This window comes from Dermacentor albipictus, chromosome 6, assembly GCF_038994185.2.
Source record: "Dermacentor albipictus isolate Rhodes 1998 colony chromosome 6, USDA_Dalb.pri_finalv2, whole genome shotgun sequence".
NCBI classification, from domain to species: Eukaryota; Metazoa; Arthropoda; class Arachnida; order Ixodida; family Ixodidae; genus Dermacentor; species Dermacentor albipictus.
In genome coordinates this window covers 61,866,633-61,882,357 of record NC_091826.1, presented here as the reverse complement: position 1 = coordinate 61,882,357, position 15,725 = coordinate 61,866,633, and the positions used below count along the sequence as shown (strand labels likewise).

General features: G+C 50.0%; 1 protein-coding gene across 1 annotated transcript; it reads left to right on the top strand.

Moving 5' to 3' along the window:
- Positions 1-2,945: 2,945 nt before the first annotated feature.
- Positions 2,946-15,426, top strand: LOC135896597 (uncharacterized). The gene is made up of 4 exons (XM_065425055.2): positions 2,946-4,963; positions 5,761-6,033; positions 9,146-9,357; positions 14,777-15,426. The coding sequence occupies exons 1-4, from the start codon at positions 3,186-3,188 to the stop codon at positions 15,016-15,018; spliced, it is 2,505 nt and encodes an 834-aa protein (XP_065281127.2). The 5' UTR covers positions 2,946-3,185; the 3' UTR covers positions 15,019-15,426.
- The last annotated feature ends 299 nt before the right edge of the window (positions 15,427-15,725 follow it).

The window sequence follows — 15,725 nt, the reverse complement described above, 5'->3', positions numbered from 1 at the left end:
CATAAATGCCTTGAACTATTTCACTACATAAGCGGAACACGTTTGTGTCGTTCGAAGGCAAACCAGAAAGGTGGTTTGGTTATATGGAACAGGAAATGAAGCAAATTAAAAGTATGCGCTTTTACCTGAGCAATGTATATATATATATATATATATATATATATATGTGTGTGTGTATACATTCACGTGCACATGTTCATGGAGAATGGGCTGCCGAACCTTTCACGCTATCAGATAGCGAAAAGCTTTGCGATAGTCATGATTATTGCTGTATCCTGCCTGAGCAGTCTCCTGACCACCGTATAGTAACGAAGTACTCAGAACAACTGCGTTTCGGTCGGGAACTGAAAATCTAACTCGACGGTGGCAGGGCGCGGGCCTTGCATCTCATCTCGGGCGTAACAAAATGTATGGGTCGGAGCTTCTTCCTCCCCCCCCCCTTTTTTTTTTTGCTGGCAGCTTCGGCTAGAAACACGATGAACATGGCGATGACATCCACAGAGGTCAAGATACTTGTAGAGAGCGGGTGAGCTGCGTGCTCCGCAGGGCGCTGGCGAATATATAGCGATAAGAAGTTGTGCAGACCGGCTTGATGTTACATATGCGAGATTCACCATCGCCTTTCGTCCTGATGATCTTCCGATAATCTAGCAGCTGCTTTCGCCGTCGGGATCCCGCTGTATTCAAGTGTCATGGTCTTTGTACACAGCGCAGCAGCCGCCACCACAAAAATTGGGAGGTATGTTTAGAGTTATTATGTATTCCTAGGTGTCGTTGGCTAGGTATCGTAACAGAAAAGACAATTACAGCGTTCTTTATTTCCCGTTTAGGCAAAATATTGCACGATACAATGAGAGGTGCTTTTTTTATCCCCATTTGTGAAGTAACAAAGTCACGCTCGCTGTATTTCATGATGTATTTGCATATCAATGAATTCTTTTCATTAGAAAAAGGGAGGACCAAAGGTCGCTGGTGGTAAATAAACTGACGCGTACGTGTTAACAGGCCTAATGTGATGATGATAATGAGCATCATTTCCATAGTATGGCACATGCGCCCAACGACGGATTGACCGAGAAGCGGACGGTAAGCCTAAAATAGAAAAATAGTTATTGAAGAAATACAAGGCAATCTAATACTTAAGGGTTATAAATGAAACGCTGTGTAGACGACTGGCCGAGGAAACGGAGGAAGAACGTGCATGAAGTCTCGAGACAGGGCGGCTCGCCGATGCAGCTAAACGAGCTCGCCGTGCAGCTCTTGCTTTCGCAATTCAACTAGGGTTAACCAGAGCTAAACCACAGGCAACTTTTTCATGCTGTTTGTGATCGAGGAGCTCCAGAAGCAGATCACCGCTTGCCATTTTCAAAGCTTCGTACCCTGGTTCAAAACTTCAGTGAGAGATTTCGAGACGAGAAATGATGAGATCATTGTAACCGTCTTTCCAGTTTGATCAAAGTGATCGACGTGAAAGTGGGAAAAATTGTTCGTTTGGTTGCCAGAAAATTGAAAAAATTCGGAAGTCAAGAACATTCCCTACCTCTTGATATGTTTAGCTGATGCTTTTAGACATTGTCATGTTCATATGCTGCGGTATTGGCACTCATCTGTATATGTGTTGATAGTTTCAATAAAAATTTAGTTGAACGTTAGCGCTCGTCCTGTCTGTGTCACTTCGCACTACAATTCAAGATCAGGTTACCATGCGAACTCACCCAACTTTCTATCCTTTTACATGAATTTTTATTTCTCAGCCTGCAATATTTTTTCAATCTTCCTGACCTCGGTTCCAGACTCTTAAGGTCGTCTTCCCTCAGGCAGTTCTTGGTCCCTTAGGTTAACGATTATGTGAGAGTCCTCCTGTAGGCAGGGAGAGACACAATATCCAGATTATTGTTGACAATATACACCCAAACAACGCAAAACACCTCTCTTGCAATAGATTAAATGGGGTATTACAAGGGCATTTATTGGAGCTAAAAATAATGGTGTCGTAGCGACAGATGCATCGCAAACAGAAGAAAAATATGAAATTTGAATTTTTTCTTTCGCTTTGGACTGGTCCTTTAGGTCTTCCTGGCTACGTACCAGCATTTATAGCTGAGTTCCTGGTGGTTACATTGGCTCTACGAAAAGTGAACTCATCAATCTCGGAAGTTGTAATGGTCATGGATTCTTTATCTTCAGCTCTTAGTGAAAATAGTGGATCACATATTTCCGGTACATTTCATTGTTAAATGCCTTCTCAGTTAACAGTAATTAGATTGGTATGGGTGCCTGTTCCTAAAGGCTTAGTTATCAATGTAGCAGACAGCTTGACGAGAGCTGCCATTAGTGGTACAACTCTCCTGATCCTTCCTGTACCAGCTTTCATAACTGTTGCTAAGTTCAGGAGAAGAACAATCATGAAAGACTCTCCGAACATATCGTTAACAAATTTTGCTGATTACCGAAACTTCCTATTTCCTTGAAATACAAACTTTTTCCGCAATGGAAAGGTAGAAGTCCTGTTGACGAAATTTCGATGTCGAATACCTGCATTAAACTATTATCTGCATCGATGATATCTGGCACCCTCCTCCTAGTGCTCATACTGTTGTGAAGATGAAACAATAGAACACTTCTTCCTGTCACGCCGCCGTTTTTCCGCGTTACGAAAACACACTTTAGAAGGAAAATTATATAATGGTGCATTGAATATAACCATTCCCGGTATTCTATATCTTGGAGGCTCTTCTGCGGGACGCTGTCATAGGGATGTTGGCGCAGCTGCGGAGGGGCATATGATTGAACCAGGATGATTTACTTGTTAAATTCTTAAAATTTATCTGACTTCATTCCTTTAGCCATTCAAAATTTCTCAATTGTGATTCTTTTCAGACTCGGATAACCTTTTCCTTATATCACCTCGTCCTTGGCCAATCCCCCATAGTGGGTGTGAGCCACTCTCGGAGGCAAGCAATCAAGCGTTGCCAGGTCGGTTGCGGGCATCGAAGGGGCAGGGCTCGGGGCTTCCTGAAGAAAGGCCGCGCCCCCTTTCCAGCAACAGACGGCCGCGAAAGAAAGATATACCCGACATAAGCAAGAAGGAGCTCGCGGAGAGAAGGCATCCCGGTGCGACAGGAGATTCACCGAGTGGTGCGATATCCACAGCTCCGTTCCGGCCGTCAACAGGAACCCCAGGCATGTCTTCGTCTAGTGGTAAAAACCTCGAAGGAGACACGGTCAAGCACACCACTCCAAGCCAAGACGGCGCCTCCCCTTCAGCAGCCGAAGTCACTCCGGCAGCAGGCCACCTCGATGGCCAGCCGCCAGCCAGCGCCTCCGCTCCAGCAGGAACAACCGGCGCTTCCCCTTCAGCAGCCGAAGTCACTCCCGCTACAGGTCACCTCGATGAGCAGCCGCCAGCAAGCGCCTCCGCTCCAGCAGGAACAACCGGTGCCTCCCCTTCAGCAGCCGAGGTCACTCCGGCTGCAGGCCACCTCGATGACCAGCCACCAGCCAGTGCCTCCGCTCCAGCAGGAACAACTGGCGCTTCCCCTTCAGCAGCCGAAGTCACTCCGGCTGCAAGTCTCCGCGATGACCAGCCACCAGCCAGCCCCTCCGCTTCAACAGCTGACCCTAAAGGAACAGCCGACACAAAGAAGCTCGACGAACGAAAGCCGGGCTCACAGCCTTCGAAGAGCGAAGCGACTCAGCCTTCTCTACACTCTCTTGAGCTCACGGCCGGTCTCAGCTCGTCTCTACCGTATCAGCAGTCAGGACCTCTTTCGCCTCCTCGGGGCATGTCAAAATCGCGCGTGGACGTCATTAGCGAGGCAACCCAGACGGAAGACTCTAGCATCGGTGGTTACAGGTCACTCATCCTCCAGTACTCGCCGAGCAGGGGCAGCCAGGAGGGCTCGTCGTCCCGGCTAACTTCACCCGGCGGCAGCCAGGGGCCCCTGAGTTCCAAGTCGATGGCCTCGCCTCCACTGCGCCACCGTTTTCCTGGAGTGATAGAAAGCCGCACGCCATCTGTCACGTCTGGAGCCAGGACGTGGCCGTCCACGCTGTCACCGGGGGGCGCGGATCCAGTCCAGCCAAAGCAGGTGCACTCTGAGGGACTCTTGACGCATATGGCGGAGAGAGAGATCATCGCTGCCGAAAGGACCCGGTCCATGGCTATGCAAGTGAGCAGTGAGCGCCACTCTCTGGCTTCGCCGAGCCCGAGGGCTGTCGTGCCTTGGACGGGGTCACCATGGAAACTCGTAGGGCGAAGCGTAGACGACATCGTCAAGAACCTGTCGAGCCCCCAGTCGCCGACTTCCGATGCCGGCCGCCAAGAAGCTGACGACAATTTGGCCGCCGCTCTGTCTGCTGAGGCGGCCGAGTTTGAGGACACGTTCGCCATTCCTCAGTTTCCGTGGGTCACGCTGGCGGTGATGTGGCTCGTCGCCCAGTCCCACTGGAAATTCCTTCACAAGCACTACCCCGAGCGCTGCGCCAGTGCCGCCGCGATAGTTCACGAAGGCCACTGGTGGCGGATTGCGTTCGCCGCGTTCCATCACGTGGACTTTACGCACTTGGCGGCTAACCTGCTAGCTTTCTTCGTCAAGGGTATCGTACTGGAAGCGGCGCTCGGCATTTACTACTTTGCCGTCGTGTTCGCAGTCGCAGTCTTCGCGGTCGGCCTGGTCAACACTGCGGCCATCGAAATCGCGTACGCGATAGCCCGACAGTCCTCCTTGCATTCGATGTGCTCGCACACCTTCGCGGGAGTCATTGCGGCGCTGGGAGTCATCAACTACAAATGCTTTTCGGCGTCTACGATTCACTACAAGAAATACGAGCTCGCAGCGTGTTCGGACATGCCCGTGCTGCCGTTGTACGATCTGGCCGTGATGTACTGGTCGTCCAACGGGGAGCTTCTACCGATCGTCAGCGGCCTCCTCGTTGGCCTTATCATGGTGGCCGTCATCCGGTAATGCCCTAATCATCATCGGATGCTCTTTGGATAATACATAAAGTGAAATTTCTAATATGCCCGGATGGGGCGCACTGTGTCAGAACGAAAGAAGCGCACATTTCTCGGCAATTGTTGAACATCGGGGCTGTTCTCGCCATAGAAAGTAACCATCAAAGAGGGAAGATGAAGTGGGTTGGTCACAATTGAATTGGGCGAACGATGAACGCGGAAAGCACAGGTCAAATTTACTGTTCTTCCTATGTATGGTAAAGTTACTTTGGAACTACCTTTGATGCTCTAAGCTAATATTCTAATACTTTCTAGCGGAATTGGCTGCATATTCCAGAAACAATGTTACTAATATGCAAATAATTTCTAATAGAATTATTTTAGGCTTCTTTAGAAACAGTGGTAGTAAGAGCTTAATGAAATCGTTGAGCGACCGATGGGTAGCGTGGGCAGGTGCAACATAACCGCGTTTTTATGTAACAGCATTATTATCAGTGACGGCTGAACTGGATATATGACGCATTCTACAGCGACAGCTGCATGGCGTACGTCACAAAGCAGCAGCTGTGATGTTTGTATCGTGTTGAGTAGCAGGAAACAAAACAGTTGCGGTGCTATCGCGCGTCTGTGGAACTAAGGCTGCGTTTGTAAGTTCGTAGACAACAGAAGCACCTTACAAACTAGAATAAAGTAGAATGACCAGTAATGCGACTACGAATTCACAATTCTGCGATAATTGTATCTTATTATGATTCTGTCGCAGCATTTGGCTTGACGGGGTCCTTCATTGCCTTTTCCCACAGCATACCGTATCCGCGGCGTCACCTGTACCTAATCGCCGTGCCTATGACACCTGTTACCTACGCGTTCATGTCTGCGGTCGTGGCTGCCTACCTCTACGGACCGTACACCGAGCCTTGCGCCTTGGGCGAAGCGCCATTGACGTTTAAAGTTCCAGTTTGGCGGCCTTTCATGCTTCCGCCGTTGTACGTTGGCAACATCTACCAGCTGGCTTATGTGCTGCTGACGGTGTTTACGGTCGGCCGGAGGCTCGAACGGGACTTGGGCAGGTGCAGGTGAGGGAGCTGCTGATATTATTTTCTAGAGCGTTTCTCTCTTTCTCTTTTCGTCGTTTGTGTGGGACTCCTCGTGTTTTGAATGCGAAGAAAACTTCAGCCACCTCACCCAGGGCTTTTGCGAGTCTTCGGGATATATCCTCTGCGTCGAAGCCGGTTTTGTCATTACCAGCAGTTGTGCCGTGACTTCGCATGTCATCGCTTATGCACCAGACTGCGACTCTAGCTTAACGTTGTTAATGTACCCTAGGGAAGGTAGCGCCAACCTCCTTTTCTCTCGCCGCTCCCCCTCCTCCTTTATGAAGCGCCGCTAGGGCCCCCAAGAGGTTTGAAGCCTCCGAACACTGCATGCAAAGACGAATGTACCTTCTAGTTTGTGTCGTACTACATTTACTGTCAATACTGCTTTTGATACTGTTTTCCGCGCAATGAAGCCTCATACATGCTAATGTGGACGTAAACTGTATGCCTGCTTTCAGAAGAGCGTGATTTATCTTTTTAATTGTAATTTGAGAAGTTCGAGGCCCGCGTTTTCCTTCCTTCTTTGTCCCACCGAACAGAACGGCCTTAAAGAAAGGGTAAAGAGATGGCCGGCAGTATATTGTTGGAGGTCCGTGATTGACGAGCGCGTTATAAGCACATCGGCGATGATGATAATTTGGGATTCTTATGGCGCAGCAGCCGTGCAGACTATAATGCGCCAAGCACAAATCATCGGGATAATGGGCTTTCAGCGGCGGCTGCCTATCGCAGTACACGGAGCCGACTAGGGACAGGCGCAAAGCTTACGAGAGTTGGCCGATTCTACGCGCCACGAGTAGTGGCGATCAGTGCCAGTAATCTGTGCCGCGCTTGCGACCTCAAGTCGTTGGCGGTGCATGGTGCCGAAGCTCTTTCGGCGGCGCGCTTTCAGAAAGGGTCGAACGCGATCGCTGGTGACCAGGCGCATCTGCGAACTCGGCTGGAGAGGTGCGCGCGCGGCGGGGGCACGTGGTCGGCGCGAACACACGCGAGGCCGGGCGCATTAGTGAACAAAGGTCGCCTCTAGAAGTGCTTACCTGCGGCGCCGCTCCACGTGCTTCTTTCGTACTGTCGTTTTGACGTCGAAGGCTAAGAAGTTTGTGTCGACTTCTGGCTCCAGATGCGCGCGCGGGCGATGCGCCGCATCAGCACAGAACGCTTGTACGCCGTAGTCGTTGTTCACTAAGCGCGTCGTGGCTGTTTAGACCGGCGCGGGAACCCCCTTGGAGACTTAAAGGGAGCCGACGGATTCGGCACCGAGCACATGTGGGAAGATTTACTTCGCCATTCGGAAACGGGATACGCGCGTGCCTGCAGAGATTCCGCACTGACATTCTTTACCCTCGACGTATGACCAGCGATTTGCGAGATGTTTCGAAAGTTTTGCCTGTGTACGAGTTTGAGACAGGGCAACACAGCAGGTCCTTCGTCTGGCCGCCTCGATTCACGAGTGCTTCCTGCTTGTTAGTGCTTTATTGTGCCTGCTGTGTTTGGGCTCTGTTGCTTTACGCTGTGTTCGTATGGCCTTTTGGGACACGTGCGATTGCTTTGAATTTGTGGCGCACTCCACCGTTGCGTTTTAAAACGAAAGCTTTACTGGCCGCGAACTTGCGTTTTTGCCGTGGCGGTGCTCCGAGGAGGCACATGACGTCACACCGCGCGCCCCGCCGCGGATATTTCTCTCTCGCGCTCGCTCCTTAGTCACTACTGCGCATGCGCCACTAGTAGCACCGAGCCACAGGTGTAGCGCCGCTGCGCAGCGCCGCGCCTTTCTGCCGCCGCCGTTTGTTATGACGTCACACGCGTTCCTCGTCGTTGCGCTCACCTCCGCTCGCTTCGCCGGCTGCGTCGCATGCCTGATAACATGTCGGAGGATTGAAAAGGAGAGCTCGCGTGCGCCGCAATCACAGTTGAGTTGGTGGCATGGACGGTGGCAATATCCGATGAACCGGAGGATGCCTGGAATCGACATCTGAACGAGATGAGGATACGAATCGCCCAGGAAGCAGACGAACTGCACGCCGAACGAATGGCTAAACGCCGCAACATAGCTAGACAACCGGACTAACCTGGACTTGCAATCAAGATTAACCAAGGCTAACCGCGCTATGCCTTAGCTTTCGCTACGTATATCCTGGCATAGCCGAGCTAAGCCACTGCCAATTTTTTTACCTGTTTAGTTCGGGAGAGGAATACATGCGTTTAACTTTCGTAAAAGAAAGTGAGCGTAGACGAGGTTCAGTTATTGAATAGCCGACGGGACCATCCACACGATCATCCTATAGTACAGGTTTGGCGGTTGGTGTGCAAGCGGAAATCCTCAAGGCTACTCACTGGTGATTGGACAATTGTTATCGTTTGAGACGGTGCACCGAGGAATAGAAAACACGGCCCCGCTGCTTCGACCAATCGTTCTCGACAAAATTTGAGGTGCTATACACCGTCGGCTCCACTGAGATAGGGTCCCCTATAGGCGTTCCAGTTCTACCTTGCATCATACATATGCTATTCGGTGTAAAACGTCCTTGTAGATACAAATTATCTTCAAGCGTCATCTGCATCTGCTTCCTTCCATTCAAAGCCTCCAGCGAACTTATCGCAGCTGTCCTTAAGGGCAGTGCATTTAACTTGCGTTGACCGCCTCTGGAGGTGCGTCTGAGACGGCCATGTGGGAATGTAATATGCATATCCGCGAGAGGGAAGAAGCAGAACCTCATTTTGCTGAAACAATGCTAATACGTGAAGAAAAAGCTTTAGAAACTTTTGTAGGCGGTAGCGGTCAGTGCGGTCATGTCTAATGGCACAGAACCGCTCTAAGCCCGATCACGCACGGACAATGGCGGGAGAGCGCGAGGCTGCGGATGGCGAATGCTGGAAGCACGAGTGCCGCTACCTTGAAACTTCACCTAGGAAGCTGTGCGTTCTCCGTAAGGTGGCGTTAGGGTACCTGTAGTCATCCTATATAAACCGTTGAGTAGAACTTGTTGCTTGGCCAGCTTGTTGCTGATTATACAAACCGTGCGCCCAAGATGTGTACGCCGTGTCGGCTAAGGAAGCAACAAAAATGCTTCTCTTTCTGCTTCCCTCGCAGGTTAGCACTTTTAGCGCCTCTGCTGCTGTTTGCGGTGAGTGTGCTTCGCGACGGCCTGAGGTTCATCGCCTGGAAGTACCAGCTGGCCTTCTGGAGCACCGCGCCACCCCCGGCACCGCATTCGGGCGAGTGTTGCTGCGGTCTTGTCGGCACGCTGCTGGCACTGAAGGCCATCCACCACAGCCTTCAGCCGGACGCTGCTTACCGGCTAGGTATGCACCCTTTCTCAGATTCCCAGAAGAAGGGAGCAAGGTGAACGAAAAATTTACGGGGCGCCTTCTCATTCTCCATTATCCTGTTTTTGAGTCCGCTACCATCCTCATCTCCCGCCCGTATAGCCAGAAAAGGATGGTTGTCTTTTTCGAGCGTTTCGCCACCGAACGCCTCGTGCTTCTAAAGGAGCTGTAATAGTTGGCGTACAGGGGCAACACCGCCCCGCGATTCGGTCGCGCGAGAGCGCCCACCCTTTGCATCAGCGCCTTTGTACAGGCAACTTAGCGACAGCAATATCTAGACGGAACAACCAATCATGCCATTGCTGACTAGTCGCCGTCATGTCGGTCAGCTCGCCTCCAGAGAGGTAAGGGAGGGGTTCGGAACGCGAGGGACGTTGTGAATGGCTTGGCAATGCAGGAGCATATATGCGGTGTGGGGTGGGAGGAGAAGCGGTGGCGGGAGAGCGCGAGGCTGCGGATGGCGACGGCTGGAAGCATGAGTGCCGCTACACTTGAGTACCGAGCATTGAGTACACTTGAGCATGAGTACCGCTTGAGTGCCGACAAAGGTTGAAAGGTGGGCGAGTTGGTGAAGCTAAATGGTAGCTACAGCGCGACATACGTAGACAAAAAGAATAGAGGCGGACATAATACGGTGGTGACTAAGCGAAGTTTATTGGAAGGGTGCCTCGATCTCGGAGAACCATGGTATCGAGGCGCCCTAGTCACCGCAATAAGGGCATTCTGCTGGACAAGGTGGGGTGGGGGTGGAGGGGAGTACAGATAGGTTTACAAAGCGGGTGTCCGGAAAGTATACATCTGTAGTTGTGGCCAACAGAAGACCCACCGGCGAGCAATGCAATGATGAGGTGGCGACAGTTTTGTTGCTGAGCAGGGCGTGTCTCGGCAGGTTGGGGTGTGCACGAGGTAGGCTGTGGTCGCCAATTATGGCAGAACGATACCCAGTGGCTCGGTATGAGAGCCCTGGGGACAGCGCATGAGCAAGTTCGTCAATAATGTTGAAGTGTGGGTGAGTTGGTGAAGCTAAATGGTAGCTACAGCGCGACATATGCGCACAAAAAGAATAGAAGCGGACATAATATGCCGCTGACTAACTGAAGTTTAGGGGAAGAAAACATCCAATATAAAACACGCGTCACATGACAAACATCCGATCATCCCGGCATACGCAGATATACTATAAAAACAACCTCATCACAGAAGGCCTATGTCCCGACGCTGATGAACATGTCACGGCTGATTAACCAAAGTAACAAACAAATTGCTCTGGCACGAGACTTACCCAAGATCTAACAAGGCAACCTCTCTATCTTGCAGAAAACGGATGGTTGGCTAACACATAGTGAGCCTTTCTTTTTAATGCGATCAGCCTTCATTAATCCAATCGACTTGAGTTGTTAGTCCGCGCCGTATTGCGTCCTTCTATACATTTTGTCCACGTTTGTCATGCTGTAGCGACCATGAATTTCTGCGTTCCCAGGCACCCAGACCAACCGGGTAGTATGCATGATTGATGATAGGAAGGACCAGAATATGAACATACGGGTCCGGTGAAATGCAAAGTGTTGAAATGAAAACGCGACATTATACCTGGTAGTCAGTGAGCATATGATTGAGGGTTAAGGACAGAAAGAGTAGAGATGTAAAGGATTGCCGTAGCAATCGCACGTTCTTCCAGTAGAGAAACGTCGATTAATCCGCGTTCCAATGCTACAAATACGGGCATCATATCAGAGTATACTTGCGATAAGAAGTTCTGTCGACGCCGCTTTACAACTACCAGTGCGTAAACAAAGTTTTAAGTGCGGCTCGGTGAGGATCCCTGGGGATCACTGAATACCTTCAAAGCCTTATATCGATACCTGTATTCCGCTCACCTTCAGGCTCTTTCAATATTGTCTGAATTTATCTGGTTGCCCGGGCTCCAATTCTTTGTATTAAGGTACCTTGAAGCACTCCAATTACATGCAGGTATTGCGATTTCAGTGGGAACTTTGTTAAGAAATACTGAGGGGACAATTACGACTTGCCTTTCTTTCTTTTTTTTTGTAGAATCAAGATCCAAACCCTCCTATCTCTACAGAGAAATATCGGGAAGTGTCAGGGCGCCATAAATAATTTAGCGCAACAATTTATCGCCATGAACGAGTTTATTTTTTGCTGTCCCGACCCGCCGTGGTTGCTCAGTGGCTATGATGTTTGGCTGCTGAGCACGAGGCCGCGGGAGCGAATCCCAGCCAGGGCGGCCGCATTTCGAAGGGGGCGAAATGCGAGAACACTCGTGTACTTAGATTTAGGTGCTCGTTAAAGAACCCCAAGTGGTCGAAATTTCCGAAGTCCCCCACTACGGCGTGCCTCATAATGAGGAAGTGGTTTTGGCACGTAAACCTCCATAATTTCATTTATTTTTTTTGGTGTCCTGGAACCTGACGCCTCATGGCGTCAAAATACAGTGCCTCACTTCGTTCCTGCATTTCCTGTGGCTGTCACGTGCGACCAGTGCTGTCAGTACAAGCCAGTAAGGACGGGTACAGCACACTAGTTTTACGAGCAACCACATCTTACCTAGCATTATTGCTACATAATGTCAGTAACTTGTGTACTGCGTCATAACGTCACAGTGATGTTCGTGACGCCAGGGTGGCATTTTAGATAAACTTTAGTACAAAATCAAAAAATTTAGTTTTCCAACGTTTGTACTTCTTAGGTGTGATTACTTTCAAGTGGTTACTAAATATATGGTTATGTTGAGTTGCGTTGGTAGTTGGCGCTGCTCCGATACCAGGAAAGCCACTGCTATTGTGAGGTAATGCTTCGTAAGCCAGAAAATAAACAATGACAAACGGCTGGCGACTCTTTAAAAGAGCCCACAGCTGAAATGGGAAGTGTCAAAAACATTTACGGTGCCACGAGAGCTTGAACGCGAGAAAAGACCTTATAATCCGCTATGTCATGATGACGTAGCGGCAAGCGGCTTTCGGCGGGAAATAAAATGGAACTTTGGCCTGAACTTTATCTTCTTGAGAGTTAAAATCTTAATGCGAAATCAACGAAACTATGGTATAGCGCGACACATTTTTGAGCGTTAACATCTTAATGCGAAATCGACGAAACCGTGGTATAGTGCAACACATGATTAATTTCAGCTGAAACAATGTATCTTTATACTATCGCTTTAAGCGTGCGAACCTTATGGTAGAGTCCATGCAACTTTGAAAACACGCGTCAGTACGGCTTTTAACGAGAAGCGACTCCCAACCAGTTTTTTTCTTGATTTGGTCCCCAAAGGCATAGTTTCAACTGGCTAACTCGTGTACGTCTGAGGGCTCATTGTAAATCGACCCTACATGCTCGCGTGCTGGCATGCACGCACGATTTTCGCGCCTTTCACTCTGCCCTCGCCGAGATGGCACTTTTTGATCCATCCTTGTGGCATACGAACGGGTGCAAACCTAGAATTATAGCGAGTGAGGACGCGGAATAGCTCGCAAGATCTCTCGACAACCGACGCTGTCGAGAGATTTGTAAAATATATTGTTATATGATGATTTCAGAAGAAGTTGAACTAGTTTGTTTGAACTAGTCAATGGTGGAAGTTCTTAGCACTAAACGGCGGAAACGAAGGGGAACAACAGAAATCGTCGTGTTTCGTTCGAAGGGCCTAGCATTGTTAAGAAAAGCAAGTTATTAGATTGTTACACGAAGAAAGGCATACAGTTTTCTGAGCAGCTTAAGCTGCAGTAAACATTCGCCTACAGCTAAACGCATGGTGTCAAATATCGGAACGCCCACTTTGTGTGCGCGACCGCTCATGGTGCCAGCAGCGGTCGAATGAGGAATGCCGGCGGCGGGGAGCCGGCGTGCTAGCCTTAACGCGAATGTTCCGTGCGGTCGCTCAGCTTGAGATTTCGGTGTGCGGAGCGTCTGCGAAACTCAGCAGATCACTAAACGTCCAACACTCAGTGCAAGCAGAAAAAAAAGAAATGTAGGATGGAGCATCGCGCGTTAATTTTGAAGCATAGTCATAGAAAAAAAGGTGGCAGTTTCTCCCGAAAGGCGAAGCATCGATTGCAATAGCAAATTAGACACCTATACTAAGTAAGGACAGTAGTTTATCGGCCGCGTAAACTTGTAAACTAACACTTACTAACTAAATTAAAGAGAGCATGGTGTCACGCGGGCACCGGCAAACGTGAACTCATTTCACCCGATGACTTCGGACACTCGTTGTCAAAACGCTGGCGGGAGGAAGCGTGGAAACAGCAGCGAGCAAATCGACCTTTGTTTTGCCTCTCGCTTCAATGCAAACTAAGCGGCGAGAACACAGGGGACACGAGGCTATCAGCCCTCGGCGCACCTTGACTCTGTCCCCATCGCGGTTCGCTTTCAGGAGAGTGGTCGCGTGTCCATGCTTCGCCGCGCCATACGAAGCCGCCACCGGAACAGGACGCTCCGCGCTACCCCGGTGCTTTATGCGCGATGTGTGACAACACGCTTCCTCCCTGCCTTCCTCGCTTGAGCATACGAGATCGAACGACTATACTCTGCTCACCTTCGCACGCGTTCGTTCCCATACACGGCAGACGGTGCCGGCCGCGATTATCGCACTTGGATTCTATACGAGACATCACGGCAGCATCGATGGCGCTGACGATGACGGAAACGTGCCTGCAGTGTCCCTATCGTTGCTGTCGCAATATTAAAACGAAAAGGCTCACGGGAAATAGGTCCTCATCTCATGGTAGGCAAGTAGTTTCTGGTCTGCCGAGCGTGCAGAGATTGTGGGGGCGAGTAGAGTGGGTGGCAAGGGCCGGTCACTTCGAGGGCGTCAGTAAGAGTTACCACGAATCAAGCAACGCGTACCAAAAACCAAGCAGTCAGGCAGCAGTTGGAGGGCCTGCTATCCAAGGGCCAAGGCGCAGACTAGTTCTGAAGGAAATGATGAGGAGCGTCAGAGGAAGTTGCTTTGAGGCGGCTGGATGTACGACGTCATGCTGCCTGCAGGTCATTTTTATTCCTCCGTGACTGGGCGCGCGTCACTTTCGCTAACTTTCTCGGTTTGACCTCCCATGCTCGCTTTTGAAGCCACAGATCACGTGCCCACTAGCCCACAGTGCGCTGGCGGTGCCTGAACCTTCGCAGCCGTTTCAGTACGGTGGTGTCGGCTGTAACCACGCGACCGCGCCACGAGTGTTCGTACAATAGCTGTCGCAGTAAAACGATGACGTGGGCGGCAGCTTTTTTTGACGTGGGCGGCAGCGCTGTGTGTGTCAGATGTACCTTCTATTGTCTTTGACAAGCTTGCGCTATAACAAAATAAGATATGCCGTACCAACAAGCCCCTATTGCTATCCTCATCGGCGGCAGCTTAGTTTATGACGCTTCTTCTGTGCAGGAACCCTTTGCATCCGAGTGAGGTTCTGGCCCGGTCTGCTGCTGGAACTGACACACTTCCTGTTGCTCGCGCGAGAAGGCTCCACGTTTGGGCACGTGACCGGGGTCTTATTGGGACTCGTGGTTTCTCATTTGTTGCGAGACCGCCGCTGGTTCGATCCTCATTCATCCACGACCGGCAGCTCCTCGGCACTAGGAAGCTCTAGGGAATACGAAAAATCTCCCGCTCCTGGCCTTCACTGATCAGGGTTCTATAAGGATGCGTGGGTGGTGCAGAGAATACAGTGAATCAGAAAGGAAGGTGAATCTTCTCGCCAGAACTTTCGCCTTGCGTCCATGTCACACGAGTAGTTATATGCGAATATTCGAGTATTTGGAATAACAAATTCAATATTTCCCTACTGCACGCAATCAAATATATAATTAGTTTCATCGTACTCTTGGTAAGAGCGCAAAAGCAACCCGGAAGAAAGGCTTAGACAACACGGCGCTGACTCGCCAATCGATATATTATTCAGGAAGTTCACCCACAAGTATAGGAACCGAAGTCCAAATACACACGCGCATGCGCACGATCGACACATCGTACGCTTCGTTGGTGTAATTACCAGGACTGACACGAATAGCGAAACTCTTTCTCGTAAAAAATGACCGATAGTTCACTGTGACGTGTGACAATTACCGCACGCCATTATTTTGCTTCGCTTAGTTTGTTTATATTCAAGTTTATTATGGGCGCACCTAATGCTGCAAACCATATATTTACAAACAGATGTAATGACAGTGCTCGGAAATACAGTGTCCACTAGACGCTTAATCTGTGCATTAAAGGCTGGCTTTGACAGATGTGAACAAGACCTACTTAGTGCTGCATTGAGTACCATAGTTGCTAATGTCTTCTTTACAATCTTAGAGTGACCGGAATTATACCTCAGGATTTATTTCAATTA

Coding starts and splice junctions, on each gene's coding strand:
- LOC135896597 (XM_065425055.2), top strand. CDS start 3,186: ATGTCTTCGTCTAGTGGTAAAAACCTCGAAGGAGACACGGTCAAGCAC. Junction 4,964..5,760: donor ATCATGGTGGCCGTCATCCG/GTAATGCCCTAA, acceptor CTTTTCCCACAG/CATACCGTATCCGCGGCGTC. Junction 6,034..9,145: donor CGGGACTTGGGCAGGTGCAG/GTGAGGGAGCTG, acceptor CTTCCCTCGCAG/GTTAGCACTTTTAGCGCCTC.